At 47.2% G+C, this 19888-nt stretch overlaps 1 protein-coding gene across 1 annotated transcript; it reads left to right on the top strand.

Moving 5' to 3' along the window:
- The first annotated feature begins 2067 nt into the window (after positions 1 to 2067).
- On the top strand, positions 2068 to 19261 carry GABRE (gamma-aminobutyric acid type A receptor subunit epsilon). The gene is made up of 9 exons (XM_006736471.3): positions 2068 to 2205; positions 6101 to 6318; positions 6619 to 6686; positions 10048 to 10268; positions 10982 to 11064; positions 12427 to 12564; positions 16552 to 16704; positions 16817 to 17016; positions 17300 to 19261. Exons 1-9 carry the CDS (start codon positions 2150 to 2152, stop codon positions 17642 to 17644), a joined length of 1482 nt encoding a protein of 493 aa, XP_006736534.1. The 5' UTR covers positions 2068 to 2149; the 3' UTR covers positions 17645 to 19261.
- The last annotated feature ends 627 nt before the right edge of the window (positions 19262 to 19888 follow it).

Here is a 19888-nt window from a genome sequence, read left to right as displayed (position 1 = left end):
TATAAGACACTTCAAACCCAAGGCCGCTCTGCGCAGCACTCTGGTGCTAGACAGGAAGGCAGGCAGATGGTGGGCAGCTTTCTCCCTGTAGTAAGCTTGGGAATGCTCTGCATTTGCCTGGTCCCTGCTTTGCAGCATATCTCCCGAGGGCAAGAGTGGCTACATAATTTGCAGGGCCAAGGGAAAAATAAAAATGCAGGGGCACTTTGTTAAAAAATTATTTTTTAAATATTTTATTTATTTATTTATTTGACAGAGAGAGAGAGAGAGAGCACAAGCAGGGGGAGCAGCAGACAGAGGAAGAGGGAGAAGCAGGCTTCCCGCTGAGCCGGGAGCCTGATGCAGGGCTCGATCCCAGGACCGGTGCTGGGATCATAACCTGAGCCAAAGGCAGACGCTTAACGACTGAGCCACCCAGGCACCCCCTGTGTTCAAAAATTATTAAGAATTTCAAGAGGAGGACAGCAAAGCGTTAAACAAAGTGCAGCCCTTCTGCACAGGTCACAAGCCCATGAAGTTTGCCCTGCCACAGGGCTAGGAAGCATGCACACAAGAGGCCTGAAAGTGTCCTGCAGTCTTTTCTTCTCCCTTGCACGGAGGCTGAAGGGAGGCTAGGTCCCAGTAAACTGGGTGGCACTGGAACATACACAGCTGCACACAGGCCAAAAACAAACATTTGTTGAGTGCCTACTTTGTGCCCCAAACTCATCTAGATTTCAGAGATATGGTGGAAAACCAAACAGGCATGTTTTTTGGTTTGGTTTGGTTTCTGTCACTGAGCTTATTCCAGTGGGGGAAACCCACTATAAACAAGCTCACAGAGAAATGTCCAAGAATGTCATCAGTTAGTGGACAGTGTTGTGGAGATGACAAAGCAGAGTGATGGGATAGGGATAGGGTGGTAGAGAGGGTGTATTAGGTTAGCTTGGTACAGCAAAGGCTCTCCAAGGAGCCTCCTGCTAGCTAAGATGCACACAGCCCCTTCTAGAGCAACAGGTGAGGATGCTGCTAATGTTTGGCATCAGCTTGACAGGCAAATCTCTGCCATCCTTTCCCCTATCAAGTGAATCATGAGGGTCTGGGTGACAAAGAGGAAGTCCAAGGATGCTTGAGACTCTTCACTATCCCCACTGAATGGGGGCACTGACCCCCACCCTCATGCCCACCCCCAGTGCTTTCTCACTTCTATTTCTGGCATGACTGAGAGTCAAGTCTCCAGAAAGATTTGGCCAGCCAGTCTTGGAGAGTTTTCTGAGGTCCCAGATGGTCCCTCTCAGACCCAGGCCCCAGGGCTAAACCTGGATCCACACTGAGTCACTCATTGCCTCTCTGCGGTTACGGGAAAGTGCTCCAGTGAATGCCTAGGCCTGGTCCTCTGTTGGTGGGTCCTTCCTTGCCCCCAAATACCTGAGAAACTGGCCTGTGTAGTAGCTCAGATCAGAGCTTGCTGGGAGAGACACACCTCCCCCCACCAAGTGTCTCTTCTTCCCCTGTGCCAAGGAAGGTACTCAACCAGCTTCCTTCCAATGCCCAGAGATGTACGCTGAAGGACTGGAAGGTCTGGAGTGAGGGTAGGGAAAATCTCAGAGGCCAGAAGACCTGGGGACGCAACAGGTGATAGGGGAGGGAGCCGAGGGCTGGAAGCCACAGTTTGATCCCGCGGTATGCTAGCGGACTGAAGGGATCCTATAAGGAGGCAGGAGCCCACCCAGTCCCCAATCTTGCCTAGCCGGGCCCAGTCTGTGGCCGCCCTCCCAGCCGCAGCCGCGGGCCTCCGGTTTCCCCTGCCTGGGGCCCGCGCCGCCAGCTCGCCTCTTCCTCCCTTTCCCGTCCCCCGCCCGTGGCTGTCTGGCAGCGCTGCAGTCGTGGCGGCGGGGGGCGGGGGGCCTTGGTGACAGGGCTTCCTCCTCTTCTCCCTCCGCCTTCCTTCCGCCAGCCCAAGCCTATCCACCCTACTCTCCGCAGCAGCAGCGAACACGTCGTCGATTTCCATCGGGGCTCAGGGGGCGGGGCCAAGGTGGGGGGCGCGGGGCGGGGCGAGTGGGAGGAGTGGAAGTTGGAGCCCAACAAAACGCGGCACACCGCACTCGGTGCGGCCAGACCGTGCGCAGCGACTTCCGCACAGGTGGTCACCCCGGTCCCCACCACGATGTTAACCAAAGTTCTCCTGATCCTCCTGGGCATGTCCATAATCCTTCCGTCTAGGTGAGTCTCCATCCCGGGACCCAGGAGCTCTCTGCGCCCAGCTCCCTCTCCCCTGGAGCTAGGCCAGCTCCCCGGATCCCCGCGCCCCTGCGTTCCTCAAGCGCCGCGCCCACCTTTTCCCAGCCCCTGCGCGAGCTAGCTGGATCCCGGGTCCCCGGGACGCGCTGCCAGCCTCCAACCCGCTCCCTCTAGGATGGGCACCCCAGACCCCTGAAGGAGCGCCCAGGAAGCAAGCCGGGACGCCTGTTCCCCGGCCGCTCCGGTCCTCAGACTCCCGCTCTCCAAAACCACGGCGACGGCCGGGGGGCACGAGCACGCTTCTCTCTCTCTGGGTCTTCAGTGGGAAGAAGCGAGTGGCCCGTGGGATGACCGACCAGCGTAGGCTTGTGCTTCTGAGGACTGGGGGAGACTTTGGGAAGGTGGCGTCCAGAAAGACTCTCGGGCTTGGGGAACGAAACTACGCCTAAATGCTGGAGTGTTGGCTTGTGTGTCCTCTCATTTAAATTTCTTTTTCTGAGCGCCTACTAACTACCAGGCACTGTGCCAGATAACTCTGACTTTACTTGCTTCCCTTCCCGCCGCGTCTCTTGGTGCCAGTCCCAGGCGCTAGCCCCAATTTAGTCCAAGGATTCCCGCCCCAGTTATCCACCCCACTCCTCTCTGCCGCCAGCCTCCCCTTTCCTCCTTCATCCCCCCTCCCACCAGACACCCTGCTGGGTGTTGGGCTGACCAGAGCCTGAGGTCAGAGACTGTTATTCTCTGAGGTGTGAGGTTTGGGTCCTGGATTTCAATCCCCATCCCCTTTTCCAAAGGCTAACAACAGGTTTCCCTTGAGCAGCCAGCTTCCTTCACACTTTCTTCTGGCCCTGAGACTTTGCTAGGAAGGTTGTTCCCTGCACGTCTGACTTTATAGAGTAGGAGATGACTGCTTCATATTTTTGAGATGGTTTCCATTCCAGAAGTCTCCATGGCACTGGGCTCCTGTCTTGCTTATCTGTTTTGGGGAGAGGGGAGATGGCTTCTCTCCTCACCCCAGAATGCTTTAGCTCCCCTGAAGAGCTCCCTGCTGGCTCACCGGTGTCCTGGGATGTGGGGGTTGGCCTCAGCAGGGGCTTGGCAAATATTTCTGAATGCGTGCTAGGAATTTCCAGCCATCCACATCCCTCCAGATATGAATTGAACTGTTTGGGAGAGCTGGCATGGGGTCTGGGAGTGGGGGCAGAAGGAAGCAGTAGGAGCAGGAAAAAAAAAAAAAAAAGAGCTGGGAAGAGGGGCTGTTGACATGGAAACTACCCTTCCAGTCCCCTGGAGTGGGTGGGGAGGGAAGGGCCAAGTAACCGGTGTTTAGACATTGTCAGCATGGCAACCCATGATGTCAGCAAAGAGCTGGAGGTGGCCTTGGGGTGTGTTGGCAAGGGCCACCTCAAACCAGGAAATCTTGCTCTGGTCCAGGCTCAGCCTCAAATGGTGGTGACTTTGGGCACGGCCCTTCCCCCAGGTGGGATTCAGTTTCTTCATCTGTAAGGTGAAAAAGAGGGCTGATTTGGGGGGAAAAAACAACCCCGTGGGCCCCCTCCTAGAGCATTGCCAGTGCCCTCTTCCTCTCCTTCCCTCCCCCACGGTTAGTTGAAAGAGCATCCTCAGTAGTGGGAGGGGATGTGGAGTTTCAGCTCCATCTTGGACCATTGCGTGTAGAGGGATGTGAGTGCATGAAAAGGCCCCATGGAAAGATTCCCCTCGTCCAGTACGTGAGTGTTTTTCAAGTTTTTATTATTTCCAGCCTTGAAAGGGGGCTTAATGGCTGGCTGAGGAAAGGTGTGCAGTGTCCGCAGCTCCTTAACCTCAAGGATCCCAAGATGAGTGTGTTTGTTTCGTTTGTATTTTACTGGCAAATGCTGTAGAACTACAGCGACCTCAAGACCTTCTGATACCATTTTCATCGCAGACATAGTTTGGGAGCATGGGGGCTTCAGTGGTCCCTGGGCTTTTGCTTGTTTGTTTACCCCTTGAACGTTGGGGCTCTTGTTGGCATCAGACATTTGGGTGGTCTTGGCTGGCAGTGCCAGTCCTGATTGTGCCATGCTCCTATAGCCACGTCACTCATTTTGCAGGGTGTCAGGCCTCTGTTCTCCCTCTGCCCCTCCAACAGTCAGAGGACCTGGGGGGAATGCCTCAGGGAAAGAGGACGTTTCTGCATGTGTTATTTGGAAGTGGAAACCGCTTTTTCTCAAGCCCAGTTCTCCCCTTGCCCAGAGTGGGAATTAGCCACTTCAGACATGAGAAATGGCATAAATCTGGCACGTCTGTATGCCAGTTAGGCAATTCTCAGAGCTTGTAATGCCGCAGGAAAATGCGTTTTGCTGCGCAAGTTGTCTGTGGTCTGCACCACAGAAACCTTGCCTATGTTGCTAGTCCTCTCCACCTACCCCCCACAAGCTTCACCATGTGCCCCCACCCGGTACACTCTCCTACCCAAAGGAAACCACTCTCCTGCTTTACAACATCATAGATTAATTTTGCTGAAGGTTTTTAAAAAGCTTTTAATTATAATTTTTTTCAAAGATATAGAAAAGTAGGGGGAACAATAAAGTGAAACCCCATGTACCCATCGCCAGCCTCATTAATTACAAATTCATGACCACAGTTAATTTCTCTGTCCCCCACCCACTCTCTATTTCAGCTTAAATTATTCTAAAGCAAATCTCAGACATCATAATCATTTCCTATGCAATTATTTTAGTATACATTTCTAGTCATAAGGACTCCAAACACATAATAAAATAACACTATGACACCAAAACTTTTAGAATAATTTTGTCATAGTGAAGAAACTATCCGGTCAGTGTTCAAATCTCCCTTATTGTGTCATAAATGTTTTTTGTTTTGTGTTTTAGTTTGCCTTTTGAAATCAGGATCCAAATAAGATCCATATATTAGCAGATTTTTATTAGCATTTTTATTTTTCAAAACAATTTTTTATTGAATTAGAACGTATGTGCAGAAAAGTACTCAAATCATTAGTGTGTAGCTGATGAGTTGTCAGAAAATGACCACACTGGTATCAATACACCCACATCAGGGACTAGAACATGACCAGAACCTCAGAAGCCCCCTGAAGCCCACTTCCTCACTGCTTCCCAGCAAAAGTACCAGGACCCTAACTGCTAACACCATCCGTGAGTTTCATACATTGCCAGATGGCTTTTTAATTTTTTGTTTTATTTAATTTAATTCTTATTTTTTGGCTGTGGTGCATGGTTGTGGCATTCAGGCTGGACTCCAGTCGGCCATCTCTCCTGGATGACAGTCTCTGAGTAAAGGACTCCTGCCTTTTCTCAGTGCTCAGAGCTTCCCCTCATCCCTGGCCCCCAACTCCAAAGCAGTGAATAGCACAAAAGCAGAGAAATGCAGAATATTCCCACGGTGTCCAAGCCCTCTATGGGAGAGGCTATTCTGGCTTTCCGGAGCATTTCTCAGCAATCCTGGCCCTCTGCCTGCCCATTTGCTCCCCAGTGGTGCTGGTCAGGCAGACTGGAGACCAGGGCTAGTAATGGCAGCTGGTTGGCCAAAGCTCATATACAAGCACCCTCTTCACCTTACACTGAGAAGTTCTTTTAAAATCTTGAGCTTGGTTTTGTTATTGGGATATTTTTAAAATAAAGAATTACCATAAAGGAAGGATAGTATGGAAAGTGTCCAAAAAGCAGCACGATTTAGAAGAAGTTAACAAATATAATCTGTTACTAGCTCAAAATTTGCTGTTACCGGTCATTCTTTATGCCTTGGGATGCAGACTTATTTTGGTTTGCTTCTGTCCCAAAAGGCCTCAGCTGGGGCCCCTACAGAGTGGAGAACAGAGCTTCAGTTTTTTTGTTTGTTTGGTTTTTTGTTCTAGGAGCGAAGAACCTCATGTTGAATCAGAAAATGGACCTTCTGCCCATGGGGATGTCTATGGGCCCCAGCCCCAGGCTCCTGAAAAGAAGCTCCTCTCTGAGGAAACAATGCGCACCCTTACTGGTCCCCATCGCAGACTTGGGAAACTGCCAGCAGCCACTCACATTCTGAACAGCATCCTGAACAACTATGACCACAAACTGCGCCCTAGCATAGGAGGTGAGTAGCAGAACATAGTTCTTCCCCTTGGTCTAGACTTTTTTTTTCTTTTCTCACCCTCAGTTTTTCCAACTATAAAATAAGATGAGTAGACTAGATGACTGACCTTCAAGGTATGTCCAGCTCTTAACAGTCTGTGAATTGGATCTTGCCATGAAAGAACAAAGAAAGAAATAGCACTGGATGTTGAAACCATGTCTCTAGTCCTCACCCATCTCCTTGTTCTCCCCTCTGACCATGCCCTCCCCTGTCCCTGCCGCTATTTGACACTTACTTCGGCCACATCTGTCTCCTTTGCAGAAAAGCCCACTGTGGTCACTGTTGAGCTCTCTGTCAACACTCTTGGTCCTATCTCTATTCTGGACATGGTGAGTACTGATTTTTGATCACAGTGTCTTGTAGCCCAGAGAGCTGACCCATGGGCCCTTTCACATACTTGTTTTTTCTGCTCTGTGTCTAAGAGTTTTGTGGTTTTGGTTTTGGTTTTGTTTTGGAGAGGGGATATTATAACCAACACTGACTCTAGAAGGTGGGAAAAGGTAAGTCCCTTGTTGCCTGAAGGGGACTTTCAGAGTCCTGACCATATCTTCTGGTCTTTCATTCAAAATAAAAATAATAAAGCAACTTTAAACACCACAATGGAACTGCTCTTTTTTTCTGATAGTGATTTTTATAGATTTAAGTCTCTAGTTACTAACTCTTGTTGTAAGACTGCTGCTCTCATTTCTCTTTCCTTTTCCATTACTATCATTCTAGTGTCAGGACTGTCCTCAGCCTCTCTTATCTCTCCTTGGAATATGCAAAATTCAAGGTTTCTGCCTACCCCAGTCTACCTACTGACCCAGTGGCCTCCCATGTGATGTGCCTCCTGTAGGTCTGACCTGGCTTAAAGCGTGAAGTTCAACACCACACTTTAGTGGTCAAGGCCCTCCATGGCTGGAGCTAACCCAGAGCTCTGGTTTTATTTTTTTTCCCACCCCTTTAGAGACCACATGCTCTAGTCACAGTAGAGTATGGGTATTACCAAATCACCTTGTACCTTTGAGTCTTTGTTCAAGCTATTTCCTGTTTGGAATGCCATTGCTCCAATTTTATACTTGCCATAGTCTTATCCTTCAGGGTCTATCTCTAATAGCATCTTCTCTGACCTCCACAACTATTAATTGTTCCCTTTGTACTCACACCACACTCCTCTCTTTGGGATTCAGATTTTTCTAGCTTATATCATAGTTGTTTACCTGATCTTCCCTACCTCATTGTATTGTAATTATGTGCTCTTTATCTGCCTTGTTCTCCTGATTATGGTTTCCTTGGTGTCAAGAACTCAGTATATGTTAACTGAGCAAATGAATTATGAAAGATGTACTATAGAAGTCACTTTTTTTCCCTGATACCTAACAAGCCCAAGGGATACAGTCTAATAACTTAGCAGCCACTGGCACAGAACTCATGCAAAGAGGAGCCAACAACTTGATTTTCTTTGGCCAATAAAGTGCGGCTTTAACCTAGGCCAAGTGCCTTTAGAAGATGCCAAATACTCATGTGGTATTAAATTTCCCCCAAGAAGTCTGGTCTTTTACATATTTCCAAATAGTTCTTTAAAACTGTGGGAGTTCTCAGTTCTTGTACAGTCTACTTTTCCTTGGTAACACTGTGGAGTTTTGTATTTGGTAAGGAGGGAGTGTGTATCTCTCTCACACAACCAATGAACAGGGCATACTTGTCTCCTTGGACCCTCATGACAGCCTATGGCAGGTACGGCTGCCACTGGGATCTTCATTTTACGTTTGAAGCAACTGAGCCTCTTAGCAAGCATTCTGTTACAGAAGGAGTGTGGTTGTTTGAAGAGAGTTCCTACACCCCTCAGCTAATCAGATGCTGCGTAGAGCATAGGATTAGTTCTTAGGGAGAGAAACCCGAGCCCATAGCATGGAGATTTAAATCAAATGTTTCTACCAGTTTCCTGGTTAAATTTTTGAAATATCTAGCCTGAGCTTAGAAGGCAGTGACCAGTCTGGGAATGATTGCCCATCATAGCATCAACAGTTGCTAAGGCTTTTTGCTGTGATAATTGTTGCAAGCAATCCTAATTAAGCCAATTCCTTGACACTGAATTTTTAGAGTTTCAGCTGAGCTAAAAAAGATGTACAACCCAAGCTCCCTTGCCAAACTGGGGAAAAATTGAACTGTTAGTTATCAGTTGCTGTGTAATGAATTTACAATTGGTATCTTGTTAAATAGAAATTAAATGCTCATTTGAAACACTAACATAGAGCAAGAGCACAGCATGCATGGATTGTGGAGGGAAGACTTCCCCTAGCTATAGTTCACATGGCCTAGGAATGAAGGAGGCTCCATAGGCCAAGTTGGAACTGCCAGCTACTTGGGACTGTAGAAACACTCTGAAGGCCACCTGTGAAGGCTGGTGGGGCTGGGTGGAGCAGGGCTGGGGGCTTCCATTTGAATGGTAGTTAGGCTTTTTTCTGTCTGCTTCTCTGGACTACTCCAGGGAACCTTCTCAGTCTGGGAGGCTAGCTCCCAGCAATTTGGCAATGGCTCTCAACACCTCTTGGCCTAGGCAGCAAAGCCAAGCTTTCCCTTGAGGGCTCTACTGGCCTCTAAGCTGTAGGTTTCTGGTTGGTGTTCATTGTTTGATGCAAGATAACTCAGGAGAAAGACCTAGGGATTCTACAGGGGAAAATTGGACCTTGGTACCCAAACGGATTGTTGGTGCAAGTGAAATAAGCACTAGAGAGGGAAATCAGTGAAGGCCATCCCAGGGCAAGGTCATGGTAATGGTGCTCTGAGCATCAGAGTCAATATGCTGCCATTAGCTATTTGTGTGACTTTGGACAGGCCCTTTTCTCTCTGAGCCTCAGTTTCCCTACCTTTAAAGTAAAGGAAGTTGGGCTAGCCCTCAAGGTTCCCCCTTGGCCTAGTTCTGGCACTTGTTCTTCACACTACTTGCAATTCTATTGCAGTCTGTTTTTTACCCTTCAAAACCAGTAGAGCAAACCTCTAGCTTCTCATGCTTCTTCCTATTAAACATCCTTCTCAATGTTTAACAGACAGTTTATGGGATAGATAATATCATCTGGAGACCAAATAATCACAGGTATAGCTATGCTTATGCACACACACATTCAGAGGTCAGGTGCCCTTGTTTAAAATGAAAAACAAAACAATTATTCAAAAAACATGAGACTAAATACACACTTCTCAAAGCACTTCATTTTAAAATATAAGTCTGAAGAATGAAGGATTGAGGTTAATTAACATTTGTGCTCCCCAAATAAAACCTGAAAGGGGAAACTTCACCATATACAACCAAAGGCGTGTGTGTATTTGTAATGTTTAAGATGATTTTGAGTTGAAATCTTTGGTTTGCTATGGAAATGTGGAGGCTGAGAGGGTGTTAACCTGGCTCGAGTAATCTCATAACCCTACAAGGTAGTGGTGATGTGATGAGCCCAGCCTGCGCAATTAAGCCACAATTGCCTGTCTGTTTCTAGATGAAATATGTCTTCCCTGATTGTTGTTTATCTGGGAATGTTCCCTTCTTTTGGGAATACCTGGAAATAGAAAACTCCTACAGCCTAATTCATGTTGTTTTCCTCTGTGCAAACCTAAGTCGGTTCCTATCTGCTCAATAGGCCCTTCACAGGATGGCATGAAAATACTCTTTGCCTGTACAGCTCTAGGTGTGTGCTTTTCTATCAATCCCACCAGGAATACACCATTGACATCACCTTCTGCCAGACCTGGTATGATGAACGCCTCCATTACAATGGCAGCTTTGAGAGTTTTGTCCTTAATGGCAACATGGTGAGCCAACTATGGATCCCAGACACCTTTTTTAGGAATTCTAAGAGGACTCAAGAGCATGTGATCACCATGCCCAACCAGATGGTTCGCATCCACAAGGATGGCAAAGTGTTGTACACAATTAGGTATGTCAAGCCTCTGGAATATTACCTCTTGGGACTCTTTTTACCAAAGAATCATGGATATAGGTTTCATCCTGAATGATACTTCAAAGGGCCTCTCCAGCTTTGCTAGACCTTGAGCTCAACCGCTTCATGTATAGATACAGACACTAGCCCTCAAAATAGAAAGATTACCTAAGGCCACACACCAAGTTCATGGCAGAGCTGGGACTGGTACCCAGTTATTTGGCTCCCAGTCCACAGGTCCCCCCCGCCACTAGAGTATGACTGCATTGCCTGGACAATTCCATCCCAAGTGGGCACTGGATGTAAAGACACGTGCACGGTTGTGGAATTGTCCAGGCGGAGCAGCAACACAGCAGTTGGAAAGATACCTAAGAGCAGGCTGGACATTTGAATGTCTGGCAGGGGAAGGTTGTGTTATCAGTGGTATGAGGTGGGAAGGTGGTAGAGAGTGGGAGAATGTTAGCAAGTCCTGGAAGCTGGGATGGGTAAGAAACTAAAGCTCATCTAAATTGGTCCACACATTCCTCTGATGATGGAAACCAAAGTAACCAAATACTTTCAAGCTGTTCTTCCTCTCTTTTTGTCTCTCCTTTGAGCTCTTTGTTTCAAATCCTACTGTTGCCACTCATTGGTGGTGGTCCCCTGGCCCAAGGTGGGTGGATACCTAAGTGCTCAGGGCCAGCCTAATAAGGCTCCTTTCTCCCTTCCAGGATGACCATTGATGCTGGATGTTTACTCCACATGCTCAAATTTCCAATGGATTCTCACTCTTGCCCTCTGTCTTTCTCTAGCTGTGAGTACCTTCTTAGGTCTCTGGGGCCCCAGGGTCATGCTGAGCCCCTTCTTTTTTCTCATCCTTGCCCTTTACATTTTTCTGCCTCTGCTTTTCTCCTAAGATGGTGCCAGATTTGCCCAGAGCCTCCTCATCCCTTTCCTGCTGACAATACTGTGTTGCTTCACCTGGACCTTGTGTTGGGTTCTTCCCTCTTCCTTCCACTCCATCTCAAGTCAGTCACCCACCTCTGAAGTGTAATTCAAGTATGTCTGCTCCTCTCCATCTCCACTGTCAGTACCTTGGCTTAGGTCTTTGCCATCTTCCACTTGGGCTTTCACAACATCTTCACTTTAAAACCAAACATGTCCAGAACTAAATACATTGTCTCCTCCCAACCTCTACCCCCAAAACAAATGTGTTGCTTCTGTGTTCACATTTGTCTCATTGAAAGGCACCATCAGCCACTCAGTTGTCCAAGCCAAGAACTTTGATGCTTCTTTCTCCATCACCTCCTACATCTAATCAATCAACACATCTTGTTGGTTTTCCCTCCTGAGTCTCTATTGATCCTATTTCTCTGCATTCTCACTGCCGCAGCTTGGATTCCTGCCTTCATTCATTTTATTGTGCCCAGATTCCTGCATTGACCTCCCAAAACTGGTCTCCCTGTCAACAAGCCATCTTATATAATGACAAGGGTGACCTAGCTGAATCATCATCTAGACCAGTCATGTTTTAGCTTCAAATCCTCCCTGAACTGTGATGGATCAATTCCAAATTCCTTAGAATGACCCTCAAGGTACTTCATTGACTGGTCCCTATTACCCATTCCTGTATGCTTCATCCAGCCTCTGTGAGCTAGCCATCCTGAACTTTTGGCATTTCCATAATCCATCAGGCATTTTCACCTTTCTACGCATAGAACGCACTCCTCACCCTTTCAGCCTCACCCATACAGAGAATATTTTACTTAGCTTTTAAGATTTATTGGAAATGTTACCTACTCTATAAAATCTTTGTTGGGTGTGTCCCCAAGTCGTCTTTCCCTCCTCTGTTTTTGCACTGTCCCATGGGTGGAGGTTTCTCAGCAATTTCAACAATTACAGAAGTATACTTACTATCTTACTCAATAAAATGTGAATGTTTGAGGGCAAGGCTCCTGCCTTGCTCATCTTTATATTTCCAGCACAGAGCCTGGTACTAAGGAATGCTCAGTAAATGCACGTACTGAATGGACTTCAACAATGAGGTAAGAGGGGCAAGGTCCCACAGCTGGTGAGGCCAGAGTCAGGACTCCAAGGCATTGCTCAGACTCCATGTTGGTGGAGACAGCTAAGCTTCCCAGTCTCACAGGACCCTCCTTCCCATGTTGCTTTACAGTTTCCTATCCTGAGAGTGAGATGATCTACAAATGGGAAGATTTCAAGCTTGAAATCAATGAGAAGAATTCCTGGAAGCTCTTTCAGTTTGATTTTACAGGAGTGACCAACACTACTGAAACTATCTCAACCCCAGCTGGTACGTGTGCCTTTGAAACCAAGGCTAAGCAGAGGCCCAGGGGGTGGTAGGGATGACTGGATGTGGCCATCCATACATATAAATGTATGTAATCATCCCATGGAAATATTGTAGAACGTGACTCCTGTCTTGTAAATGCTAAGCACTTACAACTGTTTGCAGAGGAAACTGAGACTTTGTAACTACATCTCAGTCTCATCTGCAAAGAAGTAAGTGCTTTGCCAAATCCCTGAGAGGGTAGGTAAGTAGTTAAAGTTTTATTGCTGTCAGGATTTGCAACTAGCTTTGTCATGTAGACCCTTCAGTTTCTAGGTCTTTGTTACAACCGACTTGTTTGGATGACTTTGGGGAATGGAGCTCATGTGAGTTCTCCATACCCAGAACCACTTCAAGCTGGCTGAGTGGGAAACAAAGTTGGTCCTAATGGGAAGTGGAAGCTAGAGTTCTAAGGTCAGCTAGGTGAGGGCTGGGATAGTATGGGGGAAGTTTCAGCAGTTACAATTGCTACTGCATCAATGTTTATTTTAAAGAAGCAGCTCTAACAAGCACAGATTCCTGTCAAAGCCTTCATGGTGGATTCAACATGGCCATGGTGATCACTGGTTTTCTGACTTTGTCCCTAACAAGGACTAAAGGGGAGGATCCTGGATCTTTTCAATGTCAGCTTCCAATCAGATATGAGTGTCTTTGCTTGTGTTCCTAGGTGATCTCAATGAGAAGCTAAGGTCCCAGAGCAGCCCTGGAAACCCTCTTCACATGTACTGACCAAGTCAGGGCAGTGGAGGCACTGCCCTCATCGTTTCCAGAATGCAGATGGAGCCAGTCACCCAACCAGCCATTTGCCATAGAAGGAGTCTTGCTTTGCTTCTGTGTGGCTAGGCAGAACATCTGCTTTGCTGCACTTACAGAGTTGGTCACTGGGTGAGGAATAGCTCATGCTCATCTGGCTAGAGTTTTGCTTGCACAGTACTAGGCAGGGGCAGAGGGCTATTTTACAAATGCTTTTCTTTTTCTCAGGGTCTCTGGGTAAGCAGTTGTACTACCTTTGACTTGGGATCCTTGCTCTTCTGCCAGCTAACCATGGGCCTGCCTCTTGCCTTTCTGCACCTCAGTTTTCCCAGACAGGTGGGGACCCATCATCAAAAGCGGCAGAAGAGACAAGGCCCAGGGGCTTTCAAGTCACTAGTGGTTCCGTTTAGTAGATGGTTGTGCATTGTTTCAAAATGGTGCCCTAGTGACTACAAAGCCCCAGAGCCAGCATCATCACCAAAGCAATGACAATAGGTAAGCACCAGCCCTCCTTGGGAGAGAGGAGGGTTCTTGGGGGAAAAGGAGGAGGGCTTCTTTCTCTTCTGCTAGAGGCTAGATGTTCTTGAATTATGCTTTCTCCAGTATCATAGCTCTCTTTGAGGCTGGTCCCAAACTCTTCCCATCAGCCTCTGGGCAGTTCTTTCTATCTGAAGCAGATTTATGTACCAGCTCCTAAGGGTTCAGAATGCGGTGGTAGCTTGCTACTTTGGTCACCTTGGGCCTTGAACCAGAGAATCTCTACTTCAAAAGGCCTTCAGAGAGTGCAGCCTTGCCCCCAGTGAGTGAGTTAACTTTCACTGGTGGCTACTGAGACTCTGATGGAATCTTACCCATGATTAGGACTTCACTTTCTCACAAAGGAGATTCTTCCTTCTCTGGACAACTCTGTCCCTCAGAAAACTCCCTGTTCATCTGAAATTGGAGTTTCTGGAACTCCTAACCTTTAGACCTAGTTATTTTTCCCTAGAACTACTGAACTTACGGTAAGCCCGGTCACTCTTCCATGGGGTCAACATTAAAGGACCAGTATTATGGTCCCAGTCCAGGGTCACAATCTTTTATAGACTCTAAAGTCTAGTTTCTTTTCCTTCTTGTTCTTCACAGCTTTGGGTCCACTCATTCTTCTAATCCCAGTCCTCTGGACACAGTCTATTAAATTATGTTCCTCTAACAGCACAGGGACCAACTCTGGTCTGGCCAAATGAGAGATGAGCAGAAGCATCTTTAATTTTTTTTTGGGGGGGGGTTGTTTTGCTTGGCTTTGACTTTGGCTCCTCAGCCCCAGATACATTTTTTTCCCTTACCCATGCTCCTTTATTCCTCAGGAATAAGAAATTATGTGTTAGTATCCTTCCCTCAGCTTTCAGAAACAAATTTCCATATCTTGACAAGTGGAGAAGGTTGTTTTTTGGCTGGAATAAATAAGATAAACATACGAAAAGCTGATAGGATAATAAATCTTGCAACAAGAATATATATTTTGCAGGGAGTGGTTGTAGCTAAATAGGGATGTCTTAAATTGCAGTCAAGACCCCAGGGCAAGAGAACTAAGAACTTGGTAAATACATTCTGGCCAGTAGGCAAGTGTGAATGGTTCCTGCAGCAGCCCTGGGGGAGGAGTTCTATCCCCACAGTTACTACTCTGAATACAGATATTCCACTGACCCCAGGCCACATCCTTACCTTTTTCCAGAGAACTCTTGCCCTTTAAGTGTCAGTGTTACCAAGGTGAGTAAGAAAGGCTGCTCTTCTTGTTTAGCTCCAACATACCTAAACCTGCTATGCAGGTGATCTACTTTCCAAAATAAGAGGACATGTGGACATGTTAGTGTTCTGGTCTGCTTTACCAAGCTATTGCTAGACAGTAGCAAGAGTCACTGAGCATCTGCTAAGTTCCAGCCCATGCTGGGCTTGGATAGGCAAGAGGCAAGCCACGGGGCTTACATGAGAGATTTAAACCCTGAAGGGGTTAAAAAGCCCACCTAACTCAAAGCCAAGGAATTTTATAGCACCATTTAGGTAGAAGTTTGGAATTTAGCTTCACTAAGGAGCCAAAATTTGCGCTATCACAAACCCTATGTGATGTTGAAAATAAAATGGGAGTTTCTGGGCTCAGGAAAGCCCCCAGAATCTCTGGGGTCATGATGAGAACGCAGAGTGTTTGGGATGAGTGTGTCAGAATATAAGGCAACATGAAAGGTATAGTAGAAGATGCCACCTAGAGATGTAGGTTTTCATTAGGTACTATAAGAGCTATCATTATATAGGGGAAGAAACAACATCAAGGACATGATGCCCCAATTTTCACTTTCAGCTAATTCTTCTATTTTCTTGAAACATTCAGTTTGGATTAGGGTAATAAACTAAGAACAGGGAGTCTAGGTTTTGGATATTGGTGAAAATATGCAAGCCATCTCAGGGAATCTGAGAGTGTATGGGATTAGCTTACAGGAAGGTGTGTGTGTTTGCATGTGTGTGTGTAAGATGTCAGTTGGAGCCAGGTCATGGTGGGCCTTTAGTGTCAGGTTAGAGTATGCATTTGATTCTATAGCTGTTGTGGAATAGGGAACCACCAGAGGTTTGGGATGGGCAAGTGATTTCTTTTGGCTTTTGATACAACAGTGCTAACTAAAGCATTTTACCAGCATATGAATGAATAGGAAGGAGGCCAAATGGATTCTGTGCTTCCCCCACCACAGCACAGGCCGCTCTCGATTTATTCCCTGAGCGTATACATTGTAAAGGCCAGTAGTGCATGTGTCAGGCTATGATTCTACAGACTATGTATGGCACCTTAATGGATGTGAAGGTCTCAGTCTTCCATCTGGACACTAGCTGTGTGGTCCTGATACCTAGAAGGCTAACTGATTTTTTCACTTTCATCTTACACTTCTGCCACCCTCAGAAGACAGACACCGGCTGTGGGGCAGTGGGCTGAGAAAGAAGCAATGAGGTTTCTGGCCTTGGCTTAGCTCTTAACTGACCATGGGTCTTGCAATGAGTCTCCTCTCTGGGTTTCTTCTGATTTTCTGTATATGGTCCTGGAATAATGTGCCTCTATCTTAGGACTGTGGTGTGGATCCCATGAGCTGAACAAGACCCTTAATGTGCATGTCCTATCTGGGGGAGACCCTCATGTCGGTGCTGTAATGAAGTGGTATTTTTTATGTCTTCCAGGTGATTTCATGGTCATGACGCTTTTCTTCAATGTGAGCAGACGGTTTGGCTTTGTAGCCTTTCAAAACTATGTCCCTTCTTCTGTGACCACAGTGCTCTCCTGGGTTTCCTTTTGGATCAAGAAAGACTCTGCTCCAGCCAGGACCTCTTTAGGTAAGTGGGTAATACATACAAATGGGCACAGAATTGCCTTCTCAAGGGTCCTTTCAGCAGTGTAATATATGGATTGGTAGCTGAGCCCACCTCCACTACTGTGCTTTCACAGGAATAACCTCTGTACTCACCATGACCACACTGGGCACATTTTCCCGTAAGAATTTCCCACGTGTCTCCTATATCACAGCCTTGGATTTCTATATTGCCATCTGCTTCGTCTTTTGCTTCTGTGCTCTGATGGAGTTTGCTGTGCTCAACTTTCTGACCTACAATCGGATGAAACCCCGTGCTTCTCTAAAACTTCGCCATGTATGACCTGGGTATGGGAGTGGTGGCAAGCTTTTGGAGTGTGGAGGCATGCAAGTGAGGGCACTAGGACTCATGGCACACGGATGGCCAGTTCACCAAGTGATGGGGGTGGGGAACCTGAAGTTGGTGGGAGAGTTGAATAAACTTTTTGATGTCATGCTGGGAATGGGGGGGGGGGAGTCAAAAAGCAGTGTGCCAAGGATAGAACCTCCAGAAACCTTGGGACAACACCTAGACTTGATTCATCTTTGACTTTTCCCACTTCTTTCCTTGTCCGTTTCAGCCACATATTCGTGCCCGTGCCCTTACCCCTCCCCGTGCCCGTGCCCACGAGCATCCAGAAGCTTTTGTGTGCCAGATCGAAGACTCTGAAGAGAGTGATGGAGAGGAGGGTCCATCTTGTCCAGCTCAGCAGTCTCTCAGCCGAGATACCATCCAGAGCCCTGGTGGTTGTTGCAAGTGGTGCAAGAAGTACTTCTGCGTGGTTCCCAGTTGTGAGGGCAGTATCTGGCAGCAGGGCTGCCTCTTCATCCACATCTACCGCCTGGATAACTACTCACGAGTTGTTTTCCCAGTGACCTTCTTCTTCTTCAATGTGCTTTACTGGCTTGTTTGCCTTAACTTGTAGGTGCCAGCTGGTACCCTGTGGGCAGCTTCCCCAGTTCCCCAGGAGGTCCCACAGCCCTTGTCAAGGGAGTCAGAGGAAAGCAGCAGCAGCAGGAGGAGCAACAAGGGAGTGTCTTTCCTTCCCCATTCCCCAAATACAAGCCTGAATAGAATTGTTCTTTGCTGGCCCTCTCCCCTACCTGGCCCATTCACTGACTCTCCATTGCAGTCCATTTCAAGTAAAATGGTCCACCTCTCTATTACTCAAGGGGCATTAATGATGTTCAGGCTTAAATATCACAGGCTGTCAGTGACTAGCTCCCTAAGACCGTGCCCATGTATGAGTAGGTTAGCTATCTCCCAGTGCTGATACCCACTGCCTTTTTCCAGAAACAATACTGCCTTTGTGGTGCTCCAGGCCCAGCTCTGGCCTCAGCCTCAAAGTGCATAGACCAGCTGCTTGCCTGTTCCTGACATCTCCTTGCCTGTTCCTGACATCTCCTTAAAATGTTGGGCAGCAGTATAAAGGGGAAGGGGACCCTAGTCCTTAGATCAGATTATTATATTCTTGGTTTTGTCTTCCTGCCCTCCCTTCCCCTGCAGATGGACACTGGTATTATACTTTTAGGAGGAAGGGAGCCAGCAATTGAGCCTCTTTGGGATAGTATCTCCCTCTGCTGCTGTGCCACCTCCTTCTCTCCCGACCCTCACGTCCATCCCTCATCTCACTACAAATTCAATGCCTTGCATCCATTGGGTATCTCTTTTTGTGTGTGGTAATAGTAATGACTCCCTGCTTTGTATGCCACCTTCTTCCTCCTCCTTGACCCCTGTGACGTTTTCTGTAATTTCCCCAGTGGCTTTCCCAGCCCCGACCCAGGTGCTAGGCCATGGTGACTTCTTGGGGCCAAGAAACTAAGAGAACTTTGCTTTGCAGTGGACATTACTGGCACAGATTGGTGCCCTCTAAAGGCACAACATAAGAGTTTTGCTACTTCCTTGGCCCCTGGACCCATGAGCCAGTCCACTCTTATCCTGGGGCACTCACAATCACAATCAATGAATTGAATTCCCTTAAATTTGTATAGCACTTTACCTTTTGCAAAGCACTTTTGACAAATTATTTCTATTTTGAGCCTCATCATAGCCCTGTGATATATTCAGGGCAGGATTCTTATCCCCATTTTGCAGATGAGAACCCTGAGGCACAGATTTCTATGGGACTGTGGATCTCACTGGAAACTACTCAGGAGCCCACTGTCACCTTCTAGACCACATGACAGGGCTAGCAGCTCTGTTCACCATGATTTGATTCTATAGCCTCTGCTGGCACCCCAGTGGCAAGGCCCAGAGTGGCAGCCTCTCTTCAGCATTGGCCTCCTCAATTCCTGGGCCCCCAAGACCGAAACTGTCCTGGCTCTGGTAACCCAGTGAGGTGAATTTGGACATGCCCCAATGCTTGTATATGCTGAATGAAATCTGTGTCTGTATTTTACTGGGGCGGGGGTGGGTAGGGTAGGGAGATATAGCTGCTTTTTGTCACCATCACCTGAAAAGGGGAAATGTATCAATAAATATATCAGCAAAGCATGAAGTTGTGGCTGGTTTCTTAGGCATTCAAGTTTGTTCTCAGTTCAGGATTTAAATCTTAAATCAATGACCCAATTATGTCTGCTCCGCTCTCCCATCCATGATTCCCAGACCTACCAAGCATGTACCATGTACCCTCTGTCAGTGGAAAACTGAAGGGAAGAGAGTGACCAAATGGTGGCCCCCTTTTACTGATTCCCTTACTTGCTCTTATGCCCCTGCTTCCCGCCATGTCCTTTTTGCTTTGTCCATCATTCTAACCTCACCTAGTCAGAAAGCTAGAAGTTTCCTGGAGATTATCAGACTCGGAACACTCCTCCCCCACTGCCATCATGTAAAGATGGAGATGCTGAGGCCCAGAGAGGAATACCTACTGTCACACAAGCAGATAGTGAAGTGGAACCAGACCCCAGGAATCCTAATAACTTGTTTTGGCTGTGAGTAAGTCTGGAGAGCTTGGTCAATCCACCTTTCAAATGAAAACTCTATAAAGGTATATTGGAGAGTATTGGCCCTGGCAACCTGTGACACATCCAACTCTACGGGAACTCAAAAACAATGACAAGAACCAAGGAGGAGACAAAAATGACATGTGAACAGCCAATGTTTTTGCTGTAAAGTTCTTGAAATGATGCTCAAACACTTTCCCTGTAAGAAATCCACATGCTTTTACTAT

This window comes from Leptonychotes weddellii, chromosome X (assembly GCF_054177405.1).
Source record: "Leptonychotes weddellii isolate Sample4059 chromosome X, ASM5417740v2, whole genome shotgun sequence".
Classification (NCBI taxonomy): Eukaryota; Metazoa; Chordata; class Mammalia; order Carnivora; family Phocidae; genus Leptonychotes; species Leptonychotes weddellii.
This window is presented reverse-complemented; position numbering and strand designations above follow the sequence as displayed.